The following is a 16,832-nucleotide window of genomic DNA, read 5'->3' as shown; positions in this document are numbered from 1 at the left end:
TCACTGCATCTTAAAAGGCAACACACAAAGAAAATTCCAGACCACAGAAAATCCACCCAATGTTCAAAGTTCTGGTTGGGTGGGTGCAAATGTATGTCATGAAGTCCATAGACTTGGCTGGCAAAGAAAGAAAGAAAGAAAGAAAGAAAGAAAGAAAGAAAGAAAGAAAGAAAGAAAGAAAGAAAGAAAGAAAGAAAGAAATTGCTTCATGCCAGTCATGAAGCAATACAGCCACCCTGTCCCAACAACTCACAACGAACCTCAGCAACCACAAGCACACATAAACTACTACAAAAGTGTTACTTTTCAACATTTGTGTAGTAGTAGTACAGGATGCAAATAGTGGACCGGCCCATCCACACCTAGGATGTATTGAAATGCAAACAACAACAGTCCTGTACAGAACTAGACCACTGTCTCTCCTCCCTCTTGTTATTCAATTTGGATCCATTTTCTGAGCTCAATTGCACCCCAAAAAGACTGCACTTTTAACAATCAGTTTTCTGGCTCAAACAAGTGACCACAGAAAATCCACTCAATGTTTAAAGTTCAGGTTGGGTGGGTGTAATTGACGTCATAAAACCTCAAAGAAAACCTCAAGAATACTATGTCATGAAACCTTTAAAGTCCATAGACTTGGCTGGCGAAAGAAAGAAAGAAAGAAAGAAAGAAAGAAAATACCTACATATAAGGACATTCTTTGTCATCATGCCAGTCATGAAGCAATACAGCCACCCTGTTAAAGCCCAAAACCTCTATCTCGAACCAAATGGAAATAGCAAATTCACTCATAGGATTATTGAAGTGATCAATAGCCACACACAAACATAATGTTCCCTGTTACATTATGTGCCTGCACCCTGTGTGAAAATTAAAAAGGCTTTATTTGTCCGAGTTTGCTCTGGTGCCTTCCTTCTTCACGCTCCACAACAGACTCATGGCTAGATTGCATTCACAATACGTTGTACATATTGAGGCGCCTCCGTTGATCAAAGTATATGTAGCCCACCCACTAAATTGGTAATGCTACAAAAACAATATCAGGATGTGTCCACTGTGATTAGTCGAATGCGACCTATTACTCAAATCAGGTGCAAAGAGGTCCGGTTAGCTTAATGTACAGCTATACTGTTATTTTACATGTGCACCAAGTAACTCACATTACTCATGAAATACCCAACACAAGGATTGAATTTTATAATGAAAAAAGAATGGTGTATTTATTTCACAAATATAATAGATGCAGAACTGACCCTGCCTCAAAATCCCTCTGACCCTGAATACAAATAAAACAAAAGTTGAACAACAATAACCTCACAAAACAAAATAAAATATACCCCGGGGTTTGATTTACTCAGTTTATGGTACCAGACGTTGGCGCTCTGTTGGAGCTCATATGGAAATAATCCTCAGTTAGATGGATGGTCTGTACTCACAGTTCCTTAGAACACATAAGCAGATGCTGCAGTGTCCCAAACTTCTAGTTCCAGGTGAAAGTGTGCTGTAGACAGACTCAAATGCACCACTTTGTGTGCATGTGGACCCTCTGTATGCAGTGGCAAGCTTCGAGCACCTCTATTGTCAGCAATGGTGCAGCAATGTCCTGAAGCACATCGAAACTTGGTGCGAGAACATATATATACTCCAACACACTTCTCCTCCTGCAGCTTAGCTTAGCTTAGCTTAGCTTAACCTAGCATTAATTTGGTTACACTGCTGGTGATGGACATCTTACTGAACAATGCAAACTCCGTTTTTCTTCACAGTTCTAATTAACATAAAACCAAACTGAACACTGTCATAGAAATTTAGACTGCAAACATATAATAATACCCCTTTATTGCACTCTGATGTTATCTTATCTGTGACACCCCTGTGGTGCTGGTTGGTTACTTTGTACTGTCCCAAATTCCTTTGGGCTATGTTGGGGGATGTCTCTTGTGGGAGTGGAGACTATAAAGGCTGTGGCCTTATGTTTACTCAGAGAGTCAGACTGGGTCTTCCGTTGCATTGAATTGGTCATGTAAGTTCCTGACTCCTTACTCGAGTAAAATCCTAATACTTCCAAACTATGAATCCTTGTGTTGCCTCATTATTATGTCTTCCTGAGCATGTGTCCCACAGATTGCCATAACATTTTGGAGGTTTCCTACCGAGATGGTGTGCTAAATGCTGGACTTGGCGGTCGTCGGCTTGGTGAGTAAGTTCATTCTTTCGGGCTGGGCCGACGACGTGCGCAAGTACGTATATGGGTGTCTGTTTGGATGTTCAGAAAATGAGGTATTGCTTTTATTCGGGGTTTTAAGGTATTAGTGATGAAATTTGGTTGTGATCACGATAGGCATTTTTTGATGGCCTATTTAAAAGAGGGAAACGGAAGTTTTGCCTTTCATGTGCATGCCATGAGAGACGGAGGAACAGTGTTTGGTTGGTTGAATGACTCAAGATGGTTAGACAAGGAGGTCTGACAAATGGTACCAGTGTACGTTGGGAAAAAAGAATAGTCTATTCAATAAATCACTCATTACGTTGCCTGCTGTCTAAAGAGGGGGAGAGATCCTGCCTTAGGGTATCCTTGTTGTTTTATGAAGCAACAAAAATTGGCTAGCCAGAGTGTGTGTGTGTGTGTGTATTGTCCTAAGTCCTAAGTGTATGTCTGTGAGTGTTAAATGTATGGCCAAAAAAAAAGGGAGACAAGTTGTCTTGCCTAAACTTCGTAGCTACTGAGAAGGGGGGTTGATCCTCGCCTTATACTAGGGTACCTTTGCTAACAGAAGCATAAAACAATTGTGAAGCGCTATGTATGGATATATCATTTGAAAATGAATGTGAATGGTCTGTCACGAAAACTGATTGAGTGTAGAATGGAGTGTTCTGCCTGTATGTGAGTGTGTGAGAGAGAGGCAGACAGTGTGAGACAGAAAAGAAGTGTGAGAGGAAATTGTGAAAAAGGGATGTTAAATAGTTAACAGCCTAGAATGAAAATGAAGATATGAGAATTGATATAGAGATATATTAAGGTAAAGTAATACGTTTTAAATCATATGATGTCATATGATTCTCGAGACGAGAAAATGGAAATAGTTCCAAATAGGGATAAAAATAAGGAAGTGAATACAGTATGTGTATGGAGTACATATGTCTCAATGTATACTGTTTGAAAGCGTGAGTGTACACATGTGTATGAGTGAAAATGCTCAAACTTGTGAAGAACATTTTTAGGGCCTGGAGAAGATATTTAGGTGCATTATGTACAGTTTCTGTGTCGAAATGTGGGCTAGAGTAGTCAAGGTGAAAATGGTAGTCAAAATAGTTTTAGTCTATTACCTCACTCAGTTATTCTGAGTGTGGGGCTAATAGTAGCCTTGATGAAAGAGTAGCATCGATGACTGGTTTACTAGTTATCACTTCATTTTGATCAAGTGACTGTCTAATATAGACTTATTTATCCTTAACATGGCATGGTAGCTAGCCCCTGAGGGCTGTACGGTTCCCTTCAAGGGGAGTTGTCGTGAAATTTAAAATGTAGAAAGAATTTAATCTAAATTCCCCAGGCAGGCCATGCCCTGATTGATATTAAAAGTTAGTTTAAGTGTTTAAAATTAAGTGGCTCTTTAGTTCCTAGAGAAGTGAGCCTTGCTAAGCCATGCACCATACAGTATAGGAGGCTATCGCCTGTTTTCTGTAATATACGCAGCTTGATGTATAAGTATGCCCCTGGATATTCATGTTGTAAATCGCTCTGAATTAAGAGCGTCTGCTCAATAGTAAATTGGACAGTGTGACAGTTAGTGGAGTGAGATTGAGATAAAGATTACTTGAGACTGAAAGAAAGTTTTTTTAAAATGACAGATCTACTGCGTGCGCGCAAACCTAGTTATTATAAGCATGTTGTTTAAAATATAGTCTGATTAGTAGTGAGAAGGTAGGAATAGTGTTGATTAAAGAGCCCTAAGCTAGCTAAAACCAGCTGTGTTTGTTAAACTATTCTTAACCCTTGGTTATCAGTTTAGCCGGGGGGTGGGTCAAGCTGTTTTGTGAGATAATTACCCCCCTGTTGTAATGAGTTTTATTACAGGCAGGAGAGGAGAAAAGTGAACCACAGCATGTGGCAGGATTTAAGAAAGAAAAGACAGGAAAGCCCATTCGGCTTGAGATAGATAGACATTGACCAAGCCATTAGTAAATGGTAAATTAGGTATTTGGTTTTTAATAAGGGAACATCTGTAAGTATGTGTTCCCTAATGAGAATGTAAAGGGTTACTTCCCAAGATAGTTACGTTTTGTAACTGTCATTTGTAAAGGTCTACAGATTATCAGCTCCAAGCAACCATTTGTTGAGTTTGCACCCCTGTGGTTTATTGAAGGAGATTGACTTGGCTAAGCCCACGGCCAACACCTAGAAGGCAAAAGTTAGTTTTGTGGTATCTGAGCCAGAGACCTGATCATGTACTGTACTGTATGTCTTAAAGTGCATGACAAGTGCACAAAAAAGATATCTGCCTGATACAAGTGATTGCATTTATCGAGGATAACATGTTAGCCTTTAAGAACCTTCTTTAGGCCTAACACAGGCTAACAAGCAGTCACTGTTTGGCAAATAGGAATAGTGTGGTGGTGTTCGATTTGGTGACATCTTTTGCGAGGATCTGAGAACCCGGTTTGTGTTTGGGTTGTAATCTACAGTATGTCTTAAAGTGTAATATACAGATTTGTAATTTTAGGCCTATGACTTAAAGTATATACAGATTTGTAATTTTGAAAGTCCAAATAAGGCATAAAATAAAATGAGTATGCCCACATGCTGATAGCTTGTGACGGTGATTGATTTGATGACATTATTTGAAGGACAGGAACCCAAAAGTTAAATATGGAATAGAATATAGCAGCTATAATTGCAAACTTTAGTGTACAGTGGATTGCAATATTATGCAAAAATAAATGTACGGGCCAATGTACGGCTGTCGACAACACCTCATCCTGTTCCGTTGGAAAGAGGGTACCACATGGACGGGTCCAAACTACTGGTTTTGTTTTTTCCAGTATGAGGGGGCAACTCTGTGTCAGGGTTGAGAAGAGAACGAACTGAACATTGGACATTGGTCACTAGCATTGGACATTGATGCACTGACATTGCAAACAGTGATGGGGGATCACTGGACAATGATACGATCGGAATCTGAAGGAAACAAAGATTCTTGAATCGGAATCCCGACATGAAGGAGTACGCGTTGGTGACAACTGAATGCGAAAAAAGCTGTGCTATTTTTGTGGCTCTGCAGTATGGTGGAGGGGTGAGGTGAAGCTGACAGGTGTACATTGGGATCGAATGATAGTGAGTAGCTACAGAGTTGCATTTGTTCCACTTATGGCTGCTATAAAACAAAAATAGGTTGTATTTACAAAAGTATAGTAGTGATAGATACTGTGATCTCACTGACAACTGGCAAACTCTTAAAAACAGAGTTTGACTTTTTTGTGTCCCATGCAGGCCGTAAAATTATCTTATCAGTAAACAAAGGGATTTCCAGCTGTTTCAGGGCACTTATCTAAGTTCCTGTGACATGGTCAATAAAACCCCCTTCTGGGAATAGACGTTTAAGTGCTGCCAAGAGGCTTCATTCGGCTAAAAATTCAGACCAAGGTATAGTGAAAGTACAAGTTAATTTAGTTCAATTAGTGGTGCCGAAGTTATGAGTGGTTTTAGCAAAAAGGTCTATTGATTACATGGCTGTTATTGATGTATTGGCTGTATGAGTTAAATTTAAGACATACTGTACTGATGTAACCTGTTTACATGATCAGATTGTGATCAAGCTTTAGGAGTAGCCTATTGTCAAGGAATTTGGGTTGACCTGGTTGAACCTTCCAAGAAGTCCCAGGGCAGCTGTGTTATCTCTATGATGGTAGGCCAGCTGTGTTTTGATTAGCCTGGGGAGGGTGATGCTATTTTGAGATAGCCTGGTTAATAAACCAGACCGAATCAGCCGTTGGGAAAAAAAAAGTTGCCTACCAGCGGATTACGGTCTGGCGAGGCTCAGTAGCACGCCTCTTTCCTACAGCAGAGAACAGGTCGGACCAATCGGGACACGGTATGCAATATAGGCGGGCTTTGGTACAGTGACGTTCAATGCTTGAGACTTTTGACTGACAGTAGCTCTGACCAATTGCGTCAAAGAGAAAATGTTCCCCGGGAAATGAAATCCAAGTGGAGCCAGCCCAGACTGATATACCGCGACAGTGTTGTGTGATATTAGTCTGGCTTATTAGCCAGGCTAATTTTGAGATAATTACCCCCTGTATGTGAATCGTATGGGTGATACTATTTGCTGGCCTAGTGCTATTTGAATGTTTATGACTATACTATGATCAGCTGCTCGGGTCAGATACTACAATACTAATACATTGGTGGAGTTCAATAGTAGGCCTATAGTACTAGATAAGTGAGATAGATCATTGAATCACTTCAGCATGTGTGTGCAGTAATTACGCTCACTCAAATAAGAAGGACAGTTAAGATAGAATAATTCTTAAAGAATGTCCTGAAGGTCATGATCAAGGTAAAATCTTAGAAGTTGAAACGGTGTAAAATCAGTCAATCTCTATATTATATTGTTTAGAGAATTACTTAGGATGCAAGTACAGTATACTGCAGGCATAGTTTTGTTAAATAACAATTGATTTGAGTAGTATTTGTAATGATGCATGACAGTTTGGTTGACGCTATATTGTGCTATACTCTTGTCTTCAAGACCGGTAAATTTGAATTGATAAATTGAATGTGTGTCAGTGTACAGTACAAGCAAAGTACAGCGGAAAGTATTTTCGCATCTCACCAATAGTGCGAACATATCAGTAGGGTGATACATTAATAAATAGGGCTACAGTAGTAGGAGCAGGTATGAGCTGAATAAGGATTTGAGCAGGAAGAGAAGAACCCATTGACAAAATAGGTCATATTGTGATCTATTCTTTGGACGCCCCAAGGTGGAGTATCATATTGATAAGTCATCACACATTGTTCAATTATCTACAAATACAGAAATAGGAGTGCTATATGGTGTATTTAAATCAGGACAAAGAAGGGTTTGTTTTCGAGGGACGCCTTGAAACAAACAAAAGTATGTAAGAGTGTACTAAGATTGTTATGTTTCCTGTATGAATATTCTGATCCAAGTTTTCTTAGGTTCATGTGGAGGCGATCCAGATGGATGGAACATGAGATTGATTTCTCTCATATGTTTGTGGCATGGTGTTACTAACGAAATTGACTAAATTGAAATTGTGCATGTGTTGAAATTGTGCATGGGTTGAAATTGTGCATGTACGCCGAATGTTATCTTGCTGTATTTGCAGGAAAAAGTATCAAAATCTGTGAGTATTACGTGGGTAAGTTATGCAACAACTTGATGTTTCCTGGCGGAATAATTGAGCATAGGAGGATGTTCTAAATCATGTTCTGTTGCAGTTATGCGATTAGTTCTGAACAACGGTATTGTTTGATGATGCCATACTAAAGAGACATAAGAATGTGTTCAGAGATAAGATATCTACGCAATAGATAGTTGCACAAACACACATATGCTTACTGAGAGTTAGAGTTGTACGTTAGAGCTGAGCATAGCTGCCTGGTTGAGTCAGAAAGAGCATTGAGAAGTGGTGGACTAGCAGTAAATGAAATTCGATAATACATGTTTATTGCTGCTGTAGCTACGTAGTATTGAGTCCACCATCAACATTCAAATTAGTAGTAATGTGACTGTATCTGAGCTGGATATGACATAGCGAAGGAAATGTGATCCAGGTAGAGTAGGGCTTTTCAATGGTGTTGTAGTTTTTCTTTCAGCTCCATAATAATGAGAAGAGTCGTGTTGGAATAACATGACGAATGATGAAGTGGATCTGATGACATGGCTAAGTATCGTTTGGGGATGATATGGAATATGTATTAATGAGGAGTTGTCAACTAAGTCAACTAACTAAGGTCCACTTAGATGCGGAGTCGGGTTGAATGAATGATAGTATGTATAGACTGGTTTATGAATGAATAGTTAATTTTGGTACTTACATTTCCGTGTTTAAGAGACAGTTGTGTTACGTGATCAAGCCAAAGCTTATTATGCCTATCCATGTTGAGATAACACAAGGTAATAATGTGCCAGCTGATTGTTGTGGACAGAAGATAAGTACGATTGATTAATGCAGGTTAGGTTCAAGACCCGACTTAACATACCCATAAAATAATTGACGAAATGGACCAGGGGTTGCTGTGACTGCGGCTAGGGGCTTAAATGCAGGCATGCCCACGGAGCAGGACCCGTGATTTATATACGGTCAGGGGCCATCTCGAATGAATGCCCGGCTCCGGTTAGGTGTGGTTAATGACATATTACTCACATTGGTTTTCTTTCTTTTTCAGAAGTGAGTGGTTAGTCTGCTGTCCGCGACGTGTCCACGCTGATGTCCCTATGGGGGATCAAGTGCTGTTAGCACTCTGCAGTTCTGTCAAATGGCCGATCTGCAAGCTCACGACATGTCTGGAGCTTGTGGAAGTAATGCACGTTGGTGCTTTGAGCTCTGTGAAAGAGCTACTTCCGGTTTGGATTGCTCTGTGCGGTGTGGACCACATGGCACCTGCAGTACACTGTCTGTGATGTGTGCAAAGTGGACAGTTCTGAACGGACATTTTCTGGTGCTGAGATGTTTTTTGGTCTGAGGGGAGATGTTTTTTGGTCTGAGGGCTACGACGTTTTGCTGTATGTTTAATTTGGCTTTGCCTTGTTTTGTTTGTTTTGTTTGAAACTATTGTACCACTGTGTATCGTAGGCCTTGTGTGCGGTCGCTCTATGATGAGGGCCATGTAGGAATTTTCCCTGTTTGTCTAACCCATTGGGTTCCAGGTTTTTTGCCTACATCTGCGATGTACTGATAAGTGGTGTTTAGGGGTTTTTAAATGTTTAAAAGTGGGGTAATGTCATAGAAATTTAGACTGCAAACATATAATAATACCCCTTTATTGCACTCTGATGTTATCTTATCTGTGACACCCCTGTGGTGCTGGTTGGTTACTTTGTACTGTCCCAAATTCCTTTGGGCTATGTTGGGGGATGTCTCTTGTGGGAGTGGAGACTATAAAGGCTGTGGCCTTATGTTTACTCAGAGAGTCAGACTGGGTCTTCCGTTGCATTGAATTGGTCATGTAAGTTCCTGACTCCTTACTCGAGTAAAATCCTAATACTTCCAAACTATGAATCCTTGTGTTGCCTCATTATTATGTCTTCCTGAGCATGTGTCCCACAGATTGCCATAACAACACAAAGCCTGTGGCTACCCTCTGCTCTGCAACAGGACTTTAACCTGCAGAATCTTATTTAAACACTTAATGTCTGTTTGTCCACTCGTTTTTCTTCCTCCAGTCTCTCTCTGTGTGTTGTCTTTTCCTTAAGTCCCACCCCTTCTTGTTCACCATAGGTTGGCTCAGGTTGATTGACACCCAAGTCACACAATAACAATTCGACCATGAACAAACAGCAATATAGATTGAAAAGTAGATTGAAAAGTAATAGAAATAATGTAACACATCTGTAGCAGGATTCAAAAGTGTAAACAACATTTAGCAAAATTATGCAGGGCACTACATTCTCCCATGTATGTCCTCATGACCTTTGTTTCTAAGCGCACGTCCGTTGTCCTTCAAGTTCCACGGCCGTCTGCCACCCAGCCTCTCCACCCCTCAATGAGTTGCCCTGTTAACGATCCTCTGTATGCATCTTCTGTGTAACGCCAGACTGCATTTCATATACTGTACATCGTCACTATTGGGTGGAAGCTAAGCCTTAGATCAAGACTATTATGTATTTCATCAAGTCTGACTTGTGCTTTCATTATCTAGCCGCAGTGGTTCCCAAACTGTTTCATGTCAAGGACCCCCAAATTATTAGCCCCGCGGAACCACCATTTGAAAAGATATACCAGGGACCCCCCATAAGAGAAGATGTTTACAGCTCTAGCAGTGATTCTCAACCCGTTTCATTGCAAGGACTCCCAGTTTGACATGCATTATTAGTCTATGACCCCCAATTTATATTGTAAAATCAATGTCAATTAAAATTTGCACACTCTCAGAGTTACAGACCCACAAGGGTCCATTTGGTTCCAAACTACCATTTAGCTGGGGACCCCCTGGAACTCCCTCAAGGACCCCTGGGGGTCCCCGGCCGAACCACTGCTCCAGTACTCTCTACCCCGCTATAGTCAATGGAGAATGGACATCCGCACACGAAGCATACTCTCCGTGGCACAACAGTAAATTCCGTAATCTCTTTTCACCCATTGTTGTGCTAACGTCTTCAGGTGTACGCGCCGTAATTACAGGCAAAACATCTCATTTCACACAGGCGTACGGCTGCATTGTTGAACCTCTACAAGTGAGAGCTGCGCTCCCCCTGCCAGCCAAATGAAACCATCCTGAGAACCGGGCGGGCTGCGCTCCCCCTGCCAGCCAAATGAAACCATCCTGAGAACCGGGCGGGCGCCGACAACAAAGGCTGGTTTTGTGCACGCTAGTCGGAAAGGTGATGGACCGAAAATGAGCTAAGTTGGTTCCAGAGTGGCCAATTAGGCGTAGAAGATGCGCGCGACTTCAAATGGCCCGACGACAACTCATGGAGATGAATGCAAAACACATCTGGGGGGCGAGACTGTGACATTATTATAGCTGCTGTGACTACACGACGTGTTAGGCTACAGGTTGTTTTTCATGGACCTCTTTCTCCATCGAGACAGTGCAGGAGAGACAGACAGTAGGACAGCTGAGAGGGAGACAGTGTAGGAGAGACAGACAGTAGGACAGCTGAGAGACAGACAGTGTAGGAGAGACAGACAGTAGGACAGCTGAGAGGGAGACAGTGTAGGAGAGACAGACAGTAGGACAGCTGAGAGGGAGACAGTGTAGGAGAGACAGACAGTAGGACAGCTGAGAGGGAGACAGTGTAGGAGAGACAGACAGTAGGACAGCTGAGAGGGAGACAGTGTAGGAGAGACAGACAGTAGGACAGCTGAGAGGGAGACAGTGTAGGAGAGACAGACAGTAGGACAGCTGAGAGGGAGACAGTGTAGGAGAGACAGACAGTAGGACAGCTGAGAGGGAGACAGTGTAGGAGAGACAGACAGTAGGACAGCTGAGAGGGAGACAGTGTAGGAGAGACAGACAGTAGGACAGCTGAGAGGGAGACAGTGTAGGAGAAACAGACAGTAGGACAGCTGAGAGGGAGACAGTGTAGGAGAGACAGACAGTAGGACAGCTGAGAGGGAGACAGTGTAGGAGAGACAGACAGTAGGACAGCTGAGAGGGAGACAGTGTAGGAGAGACAGAAGGACAGCTGAGAGGGAGACAGTGTAGGAGAGACAGACAGTAGGACAGCTGAGAGGGAGACAGTGTAGGAGAGACAGACAGTAGGACAGCTGAGAGACAGACAGTGTAGGAGAGACAGACAGTAGGACAGCTGAGAGGGAGACAGTGTAGGAGAGACAGACAGTAGGACAGCTGAGAGGGAGACAGTGTAGGAGAGACAGACAGTAGGACAGCTGAGAGGGAGACAGTGTAGGAGAGACAGACAGTAGGACAGCTGAGAGGGAGACAGTGTAGGAGAGACAGACAGTAGGACAGCTGAGAGGGAGACAGTGTAGGAGAGACAGACAGTAGGACAGCTGAGAGGGAGACAGTGTAGGAGAGACAGACAGTAGGACAGCTGAGAGGGAGACAGTGTAGGAGAGACAGACAGTAGGACAGCTGAGAGGGAGACAGTGTAGGAGAGACAGACAGTAGGACAGCTGAGAGGGAGACAGTGTAGGAGAAACAGACAGTAGGACAGCTGAGAGGGAGACAGTGTAGGAGAGACAGACAGTAGGACAGCTGAGAGGGAGACAGTGTAGGAGAGACAGACAGTAGGACAGCTGAGAGGGAGACAGTGTAGGAGAGACAGAAGGACAGCTGAGAGGGAGACAGTGTAGGAGAGACAGACAGTAGGACAGCTGAGAGGGAGACAGTGTAGGAGAGACAGACAGTAGGACAGCTGAGAGGGAGACAGTGTAGGAGAGACAGACAGTAGGACAGCTGAGAGGGAGACAGTGTAGGAGAGACAGACAGTAGGACAGCTGAGAGGGAGATAGTGTAGGAGAGACAGACAGTAGGACAGCTGAGAGGGAGACAGTGTAGGAGAGACAGACAGTAGGACAGCTGAGAGGGAGACAGTGTAGGAGAGACAGACAGTAGGACAGCTGAGAGGGAGACAGTGTAGGAGAGACAGACAGTAGGACAGCTGAGAGGGAGACAGTGTAGGAGAGACAGACAGTAGGACAGCTGAGAGGTAGACAGTGTAGGAGAGACAGACAGTAGGACAGCTGAGAGGGAGACACAGTGAGGAGCCAGTATAAGCTCAGAGCGAGACACTTTTCTCCACAGGAGGAGAAAAGTGTGTGAGAGAAAGAGAGAGAGAACATGCGTGTCGGTATCTATTCACCCTCAGTGTGTGGGCTCCTCATACACACACTCGAAATGACAGAATCAATCAGTCTTTTTATTTCACAGCTCGACATTTGAGGACGGTAGCTTGACGCACGCACACACACACACACACGAAAGCATTTTAGCCTATTGGATATGCTTCTTCATTATCCCACACACACTGAATCCAGGTCACTGAAATAACATTGTGAGTGCAGGGGGTCTCCCCTCCCCTCCCCTCTCCTCTCCTCTCCTCCCTTTTTGTAAGAAGAAAAACATGGCAGGATACAACAATTTGTTTTGTTTTTCTTCTTACAAATTATTTGATCGGCCCAAAACATTGTGTTTATTGTCATGATGTGTCACATTTGAAAATAGCCATTATGATGCCAATACTTTTGTATATAGGCTACTCAATTATATTTTAAGCTGAACTCTGAAAGGGACATGGCATTTAGGAGAAAATTGCCGATCTACAGTACAAGCTCCCAATATGTCACGTGACGTCGTGACACATTGTGAGCTTGCAGATCGGTTATTTTCGGCGCCAGGATTAGGGTTGATAATCGCCATAAAATGGCCAACCTACAGTAAAGTGTTGATGTCCTCACGAGTATACCAACACTAACACCTCACGCACGCACGCACGCACGCACGCACGCAGCAATATCCCTGGAAAGAGCAAATAGCTGCCAGGAATGATTGTCATGCAAAGCTGAGAGAGAGAGAGAGAGAGAGAGAGAGAGAGAGACAGAGAGAGAGAGAGAGAGAGAGAGAGAGAGAGAGAGAGAGAGAGAGAGAGACTCACTCCACAGACTGACAGAGATATACTACATTGTGTGGTTTTTAATATTTTCCATTTGGAAATAGATTTGTTTACGGTGTAAAGTCAACCACACAGAAGTACATGCATATTTAAACACAGCTGGTGCCTGACTCTCTCTCTCTCTCTCCGAGGCTGTAAGGTCTTTGTAAAAACTAACTAGTGAAATGAAAAATAAGTTTTTCACACTTTTAGACCACATCTGTGGTCATCATATGGGCATACCGAACAATGGATTCAATTTTTTTTTCCATTTTTGTGTATTTTTATATAATAAGTGTGTGTGTGTGTGTGTGTGTGTGTGTGTGTGTGTGTGTGTGTGTGTGTGTGTGTGTGTGTGTGTGTGTGTGTGTGTGTGTGTGTGTGCGTGCGTGCGTGCGTGCGTGCGTGCGTGCGTGCTGTCGGGATTGGGGTGAAAGAGACAGAAACAAAGCGAAAGAGAGAGAGCGAGAGAGACGGCATGTCGAGGTGTTCAACAGACGAGATGGACTTTAGAATGTAATAATTACAACGCACGCATGTCTATTTTTGAAACCTATTTTTAAACTTGAAGGGTTTAATATATAAAGCTCAGATCCTCACGGGTAATTTCGGGTAACTGCATTTCAGTCGACGATCCAAACGAGACCCGCGGCAATTTGGAATGGATCAGACCCTGCCCGAGGGACAAGTCAATATTTTGGGGCCGAACCGGCTCGGTTCCCGGTTCGGCTCTCGGGTATTCGGTTCCGGGTGGACCCGTGCTGCCCTCAAATCCAGACATTGTATTACTAGTTTTAAACTTCAGCAGCACGCTAACATGTTTCATTGAAACACTTCAGCTCAGAATGACCATTAACCATTTATTGCAAAGCTATTTGCAATTAGTATGGCAGTGTGGCTCTGCTCATGTGACATCATATCATCTGATATCATATCACATTTGATATCTCAGATTATCTGTGCGCAGAGACACAGCTCTGATATCAACAACAAACCCCAGAGCAGAGCATAACATAAAGACATTATACACGCGTATGTGTCAGACAGGGCCGGCTCCAGGATGAAATGACTAGGGGGTCGGTCGCACCACGTTCCGTGTTTGAAGATGCCCGGTCAGACACAGGGACACGCGCTGCGCAGTGTTGTTTTTGTCGACTAAAACTAGGACGAAAAATGTTCGTCGACTACCTTTTTTCACTGACGAAAACTAAATGGAAACTAAATGAAAACTAAGCTATGATGAAAACTAAGCTACCAAGCTAAATGTATTGACAATTTTGTCAACAGATAGAAACTAGACTAAAATGTTAGGAAGGGACTAGTGGAAAAGAGATCCAGTATAAGTCATGTTACACTTGGTTGCATGCTGAAAATAGCAGATCTACAAGCTCACAACGCGTTGTGCTGCGACGCGTTGTGAGCTTGTAGATCGGCTATTTTCATCAAGTGCCATTCAACAAGTGTAAAATGAGCAGATTTAGTCGACTAAAATCGTATGACATTTAGTCGACTAAAACTGGACTAACACTAAAAACATTCCAGGTGAGTAAAATGTGACTAAAACTAAATTAGTTTCATTCCAAAGACTAAATGACTAGACTAAAATAGAAATGTGCTGCCAAAAACAACACTGGCTGCGCATTTGCAGCCGTGTTTCTGACACGCGGCAAAACACTTACAGTTGGGTGCCACCGATATTGTCCCTTATCATTTGACCCATTTATGCCTGACCTCAAAATTTAAAAAAATCCTTCTAAATCCTCCAGTTTTCTGAAATAAATATTTTCACGATTTTTCAAGAATAGCAGACCTACAAAGCTCGTAGCGCGCCACTCGGTGGCGCGCTACGAGCTTGTAGATCTGCTATTTTTCAATAGCTAAATTATAACATAATGTTTAAAACACCAAAAGGGGTTCCCGCCCAAAATGGGTTAACTGTCCTTTTGCGCAGATCACGCAAACCTCAGCAAAAATAAAAAGACAATATCGATGGCCTCCAACTGTATGCTCTCAAAAGTTAAATCATTGTCAAACTTCGGCATTATATAATTTGCAAGAAGTCTAATCATATTGGAGATGATATATCAACAACACAGCATGTGGACAAGAGATCTTATCCAACGATAACAAAATATTCACCCATGGGTCTTGAGAGGCTAAATCTCATCAAATGGTGGTCCGTGGCTCAAATGCTGAATGGGAAATAATGGACCTCGATGTGAAGAGGCTTGGAAACCGCCACTGCTTTATAGCAATGATTACTATCTATAACAATACAGAATAGACTAGCAACAATATTCTTCCATGCACGACTGTTAATGGGTGAACTTTGGGGGTCGGTGTATTCTCGTCACCGGCACAATTAGCTTGGAACGTGGCTTCAAGCAGGTGCACCTCATTAGGACCAATCAGTGCAGCGTGAAGTGTTGATCACAGGAGCCGAAGGCAGGAATTGAACCCGCAGCCCTTTTGCAGTCACAGCATGTTTCTAATAATATGCGCTGAGAGACAGACAGACAGACAGACGGAGCCGCCACGGTAGACCCCGGTTGCTCTTATAAGACATTCATAATGAGGCGGTGCGCCAAGGTTACGGTGTCTTCCCTGATAGCGGCTGTACTGTCTTTACACTTAAAGAAATTAAAAAGAAGTTTTTCACACTTTTAGACCACATCCGTGGTCATCCGTGGTCATCACCATCAACAGTGGATGCCAAAAAAAAATATGGGAAAATTGTCATTTGTGTGTAATTTTATATAAAAAGTCCACGGAAATCGAATTTGAATTACTTCCTTAAAACGAAAGCGTACTGCATGATGACGTGTCGAGGCCCACATCAATAAAAGCCAATAAAAAATAAAGCTCACCCGTTTGATTCCCATTGATGCATCGTCCTCCAAACACAGGTGGTTTTGATTACAGAACTACTCCGTTTTTAATCTCATTCAAGATGACATCCAGACAGTGTACTACTCGTTTTAAACTTAATCATCACACTAAAATATGTATATATATATCATTATATAGGTTGTGCATAGAGAGAAGCCCCTGGCTTTGCTACACGTCTCTCTGTCACGTTGTAAACAAACCACTCTGCATGAGACAGAGAGACGTCCCATAGCCTGGAGGGATGCAACGCTCTGATTGGTTCAGAAACTCAGGAGTCTAGCATTAACCACTTAAACCCTGTACACATTTCGGCCATTTGAAAATAGCTGCTGTTACCGCGTACGCGCGCACACACACACACACGCACGCGCACACAAACACACACACAAACACACAGCGGGTGCATCTGTACACAAGGCATTATGTATGGACACGTGTCACGCAGACAGCTGCTTCACTGCACTGCAGTACATGTTATGTATGTTATGGATGCAAACTCTCCAAGTGGCCCTGTCCTGTCAACTCCAGTTAAAGTACCAGAGAGTACTTGCTTTACTTACTGTAATACATAGGTGTTCAAAAGTACATGCTTTTTTTTTAATGGACCACTTCACCAGATTTCAACCTGCGTAT

At 42.7% G+C, this 16,832-nt stretch overlaps 1 protein-coding gene across 1 annotated transcript in view; it reads right to left on the bottom strand.

Annotated features, from left to right (window-relative positions):
• The window catches only part of LOC306928871 (delta-sarcoglycan-like), a gene marked incomplete at its 3' end in the record, with an annotated part of 43,099 nt that extends 26,626 nt beyond the window's left edge, over window positions 1–16,473 (bottom strand). Inside the window, 1 exon segment of the mRNA XM_079509145.1 lies at window positions 16,178–16,473. Coding sequence (XP_079365271.1) covers window positions 16,178–16,192 — 15 coding nt within the window. The 5' untranslated portion in view covers window positions 16,193–16,473.
• Window positions 16,474–16,832: the final 359 nt, after the last annotated feature.

This window comes from Electrona antarctica, assembly GCF_951216825.1.
Source record: "Electrona antarctica genome assembly, chromosome: 8".
NCBI lineage: Eukaryota > Metazoa > Chordata > Actinopteri > Myctophiformes > Myctophidae > Electrona > Electrona antarctica.
This window is presented reverse-complemented; position numbering and strand designations above follow the sequence as displayed.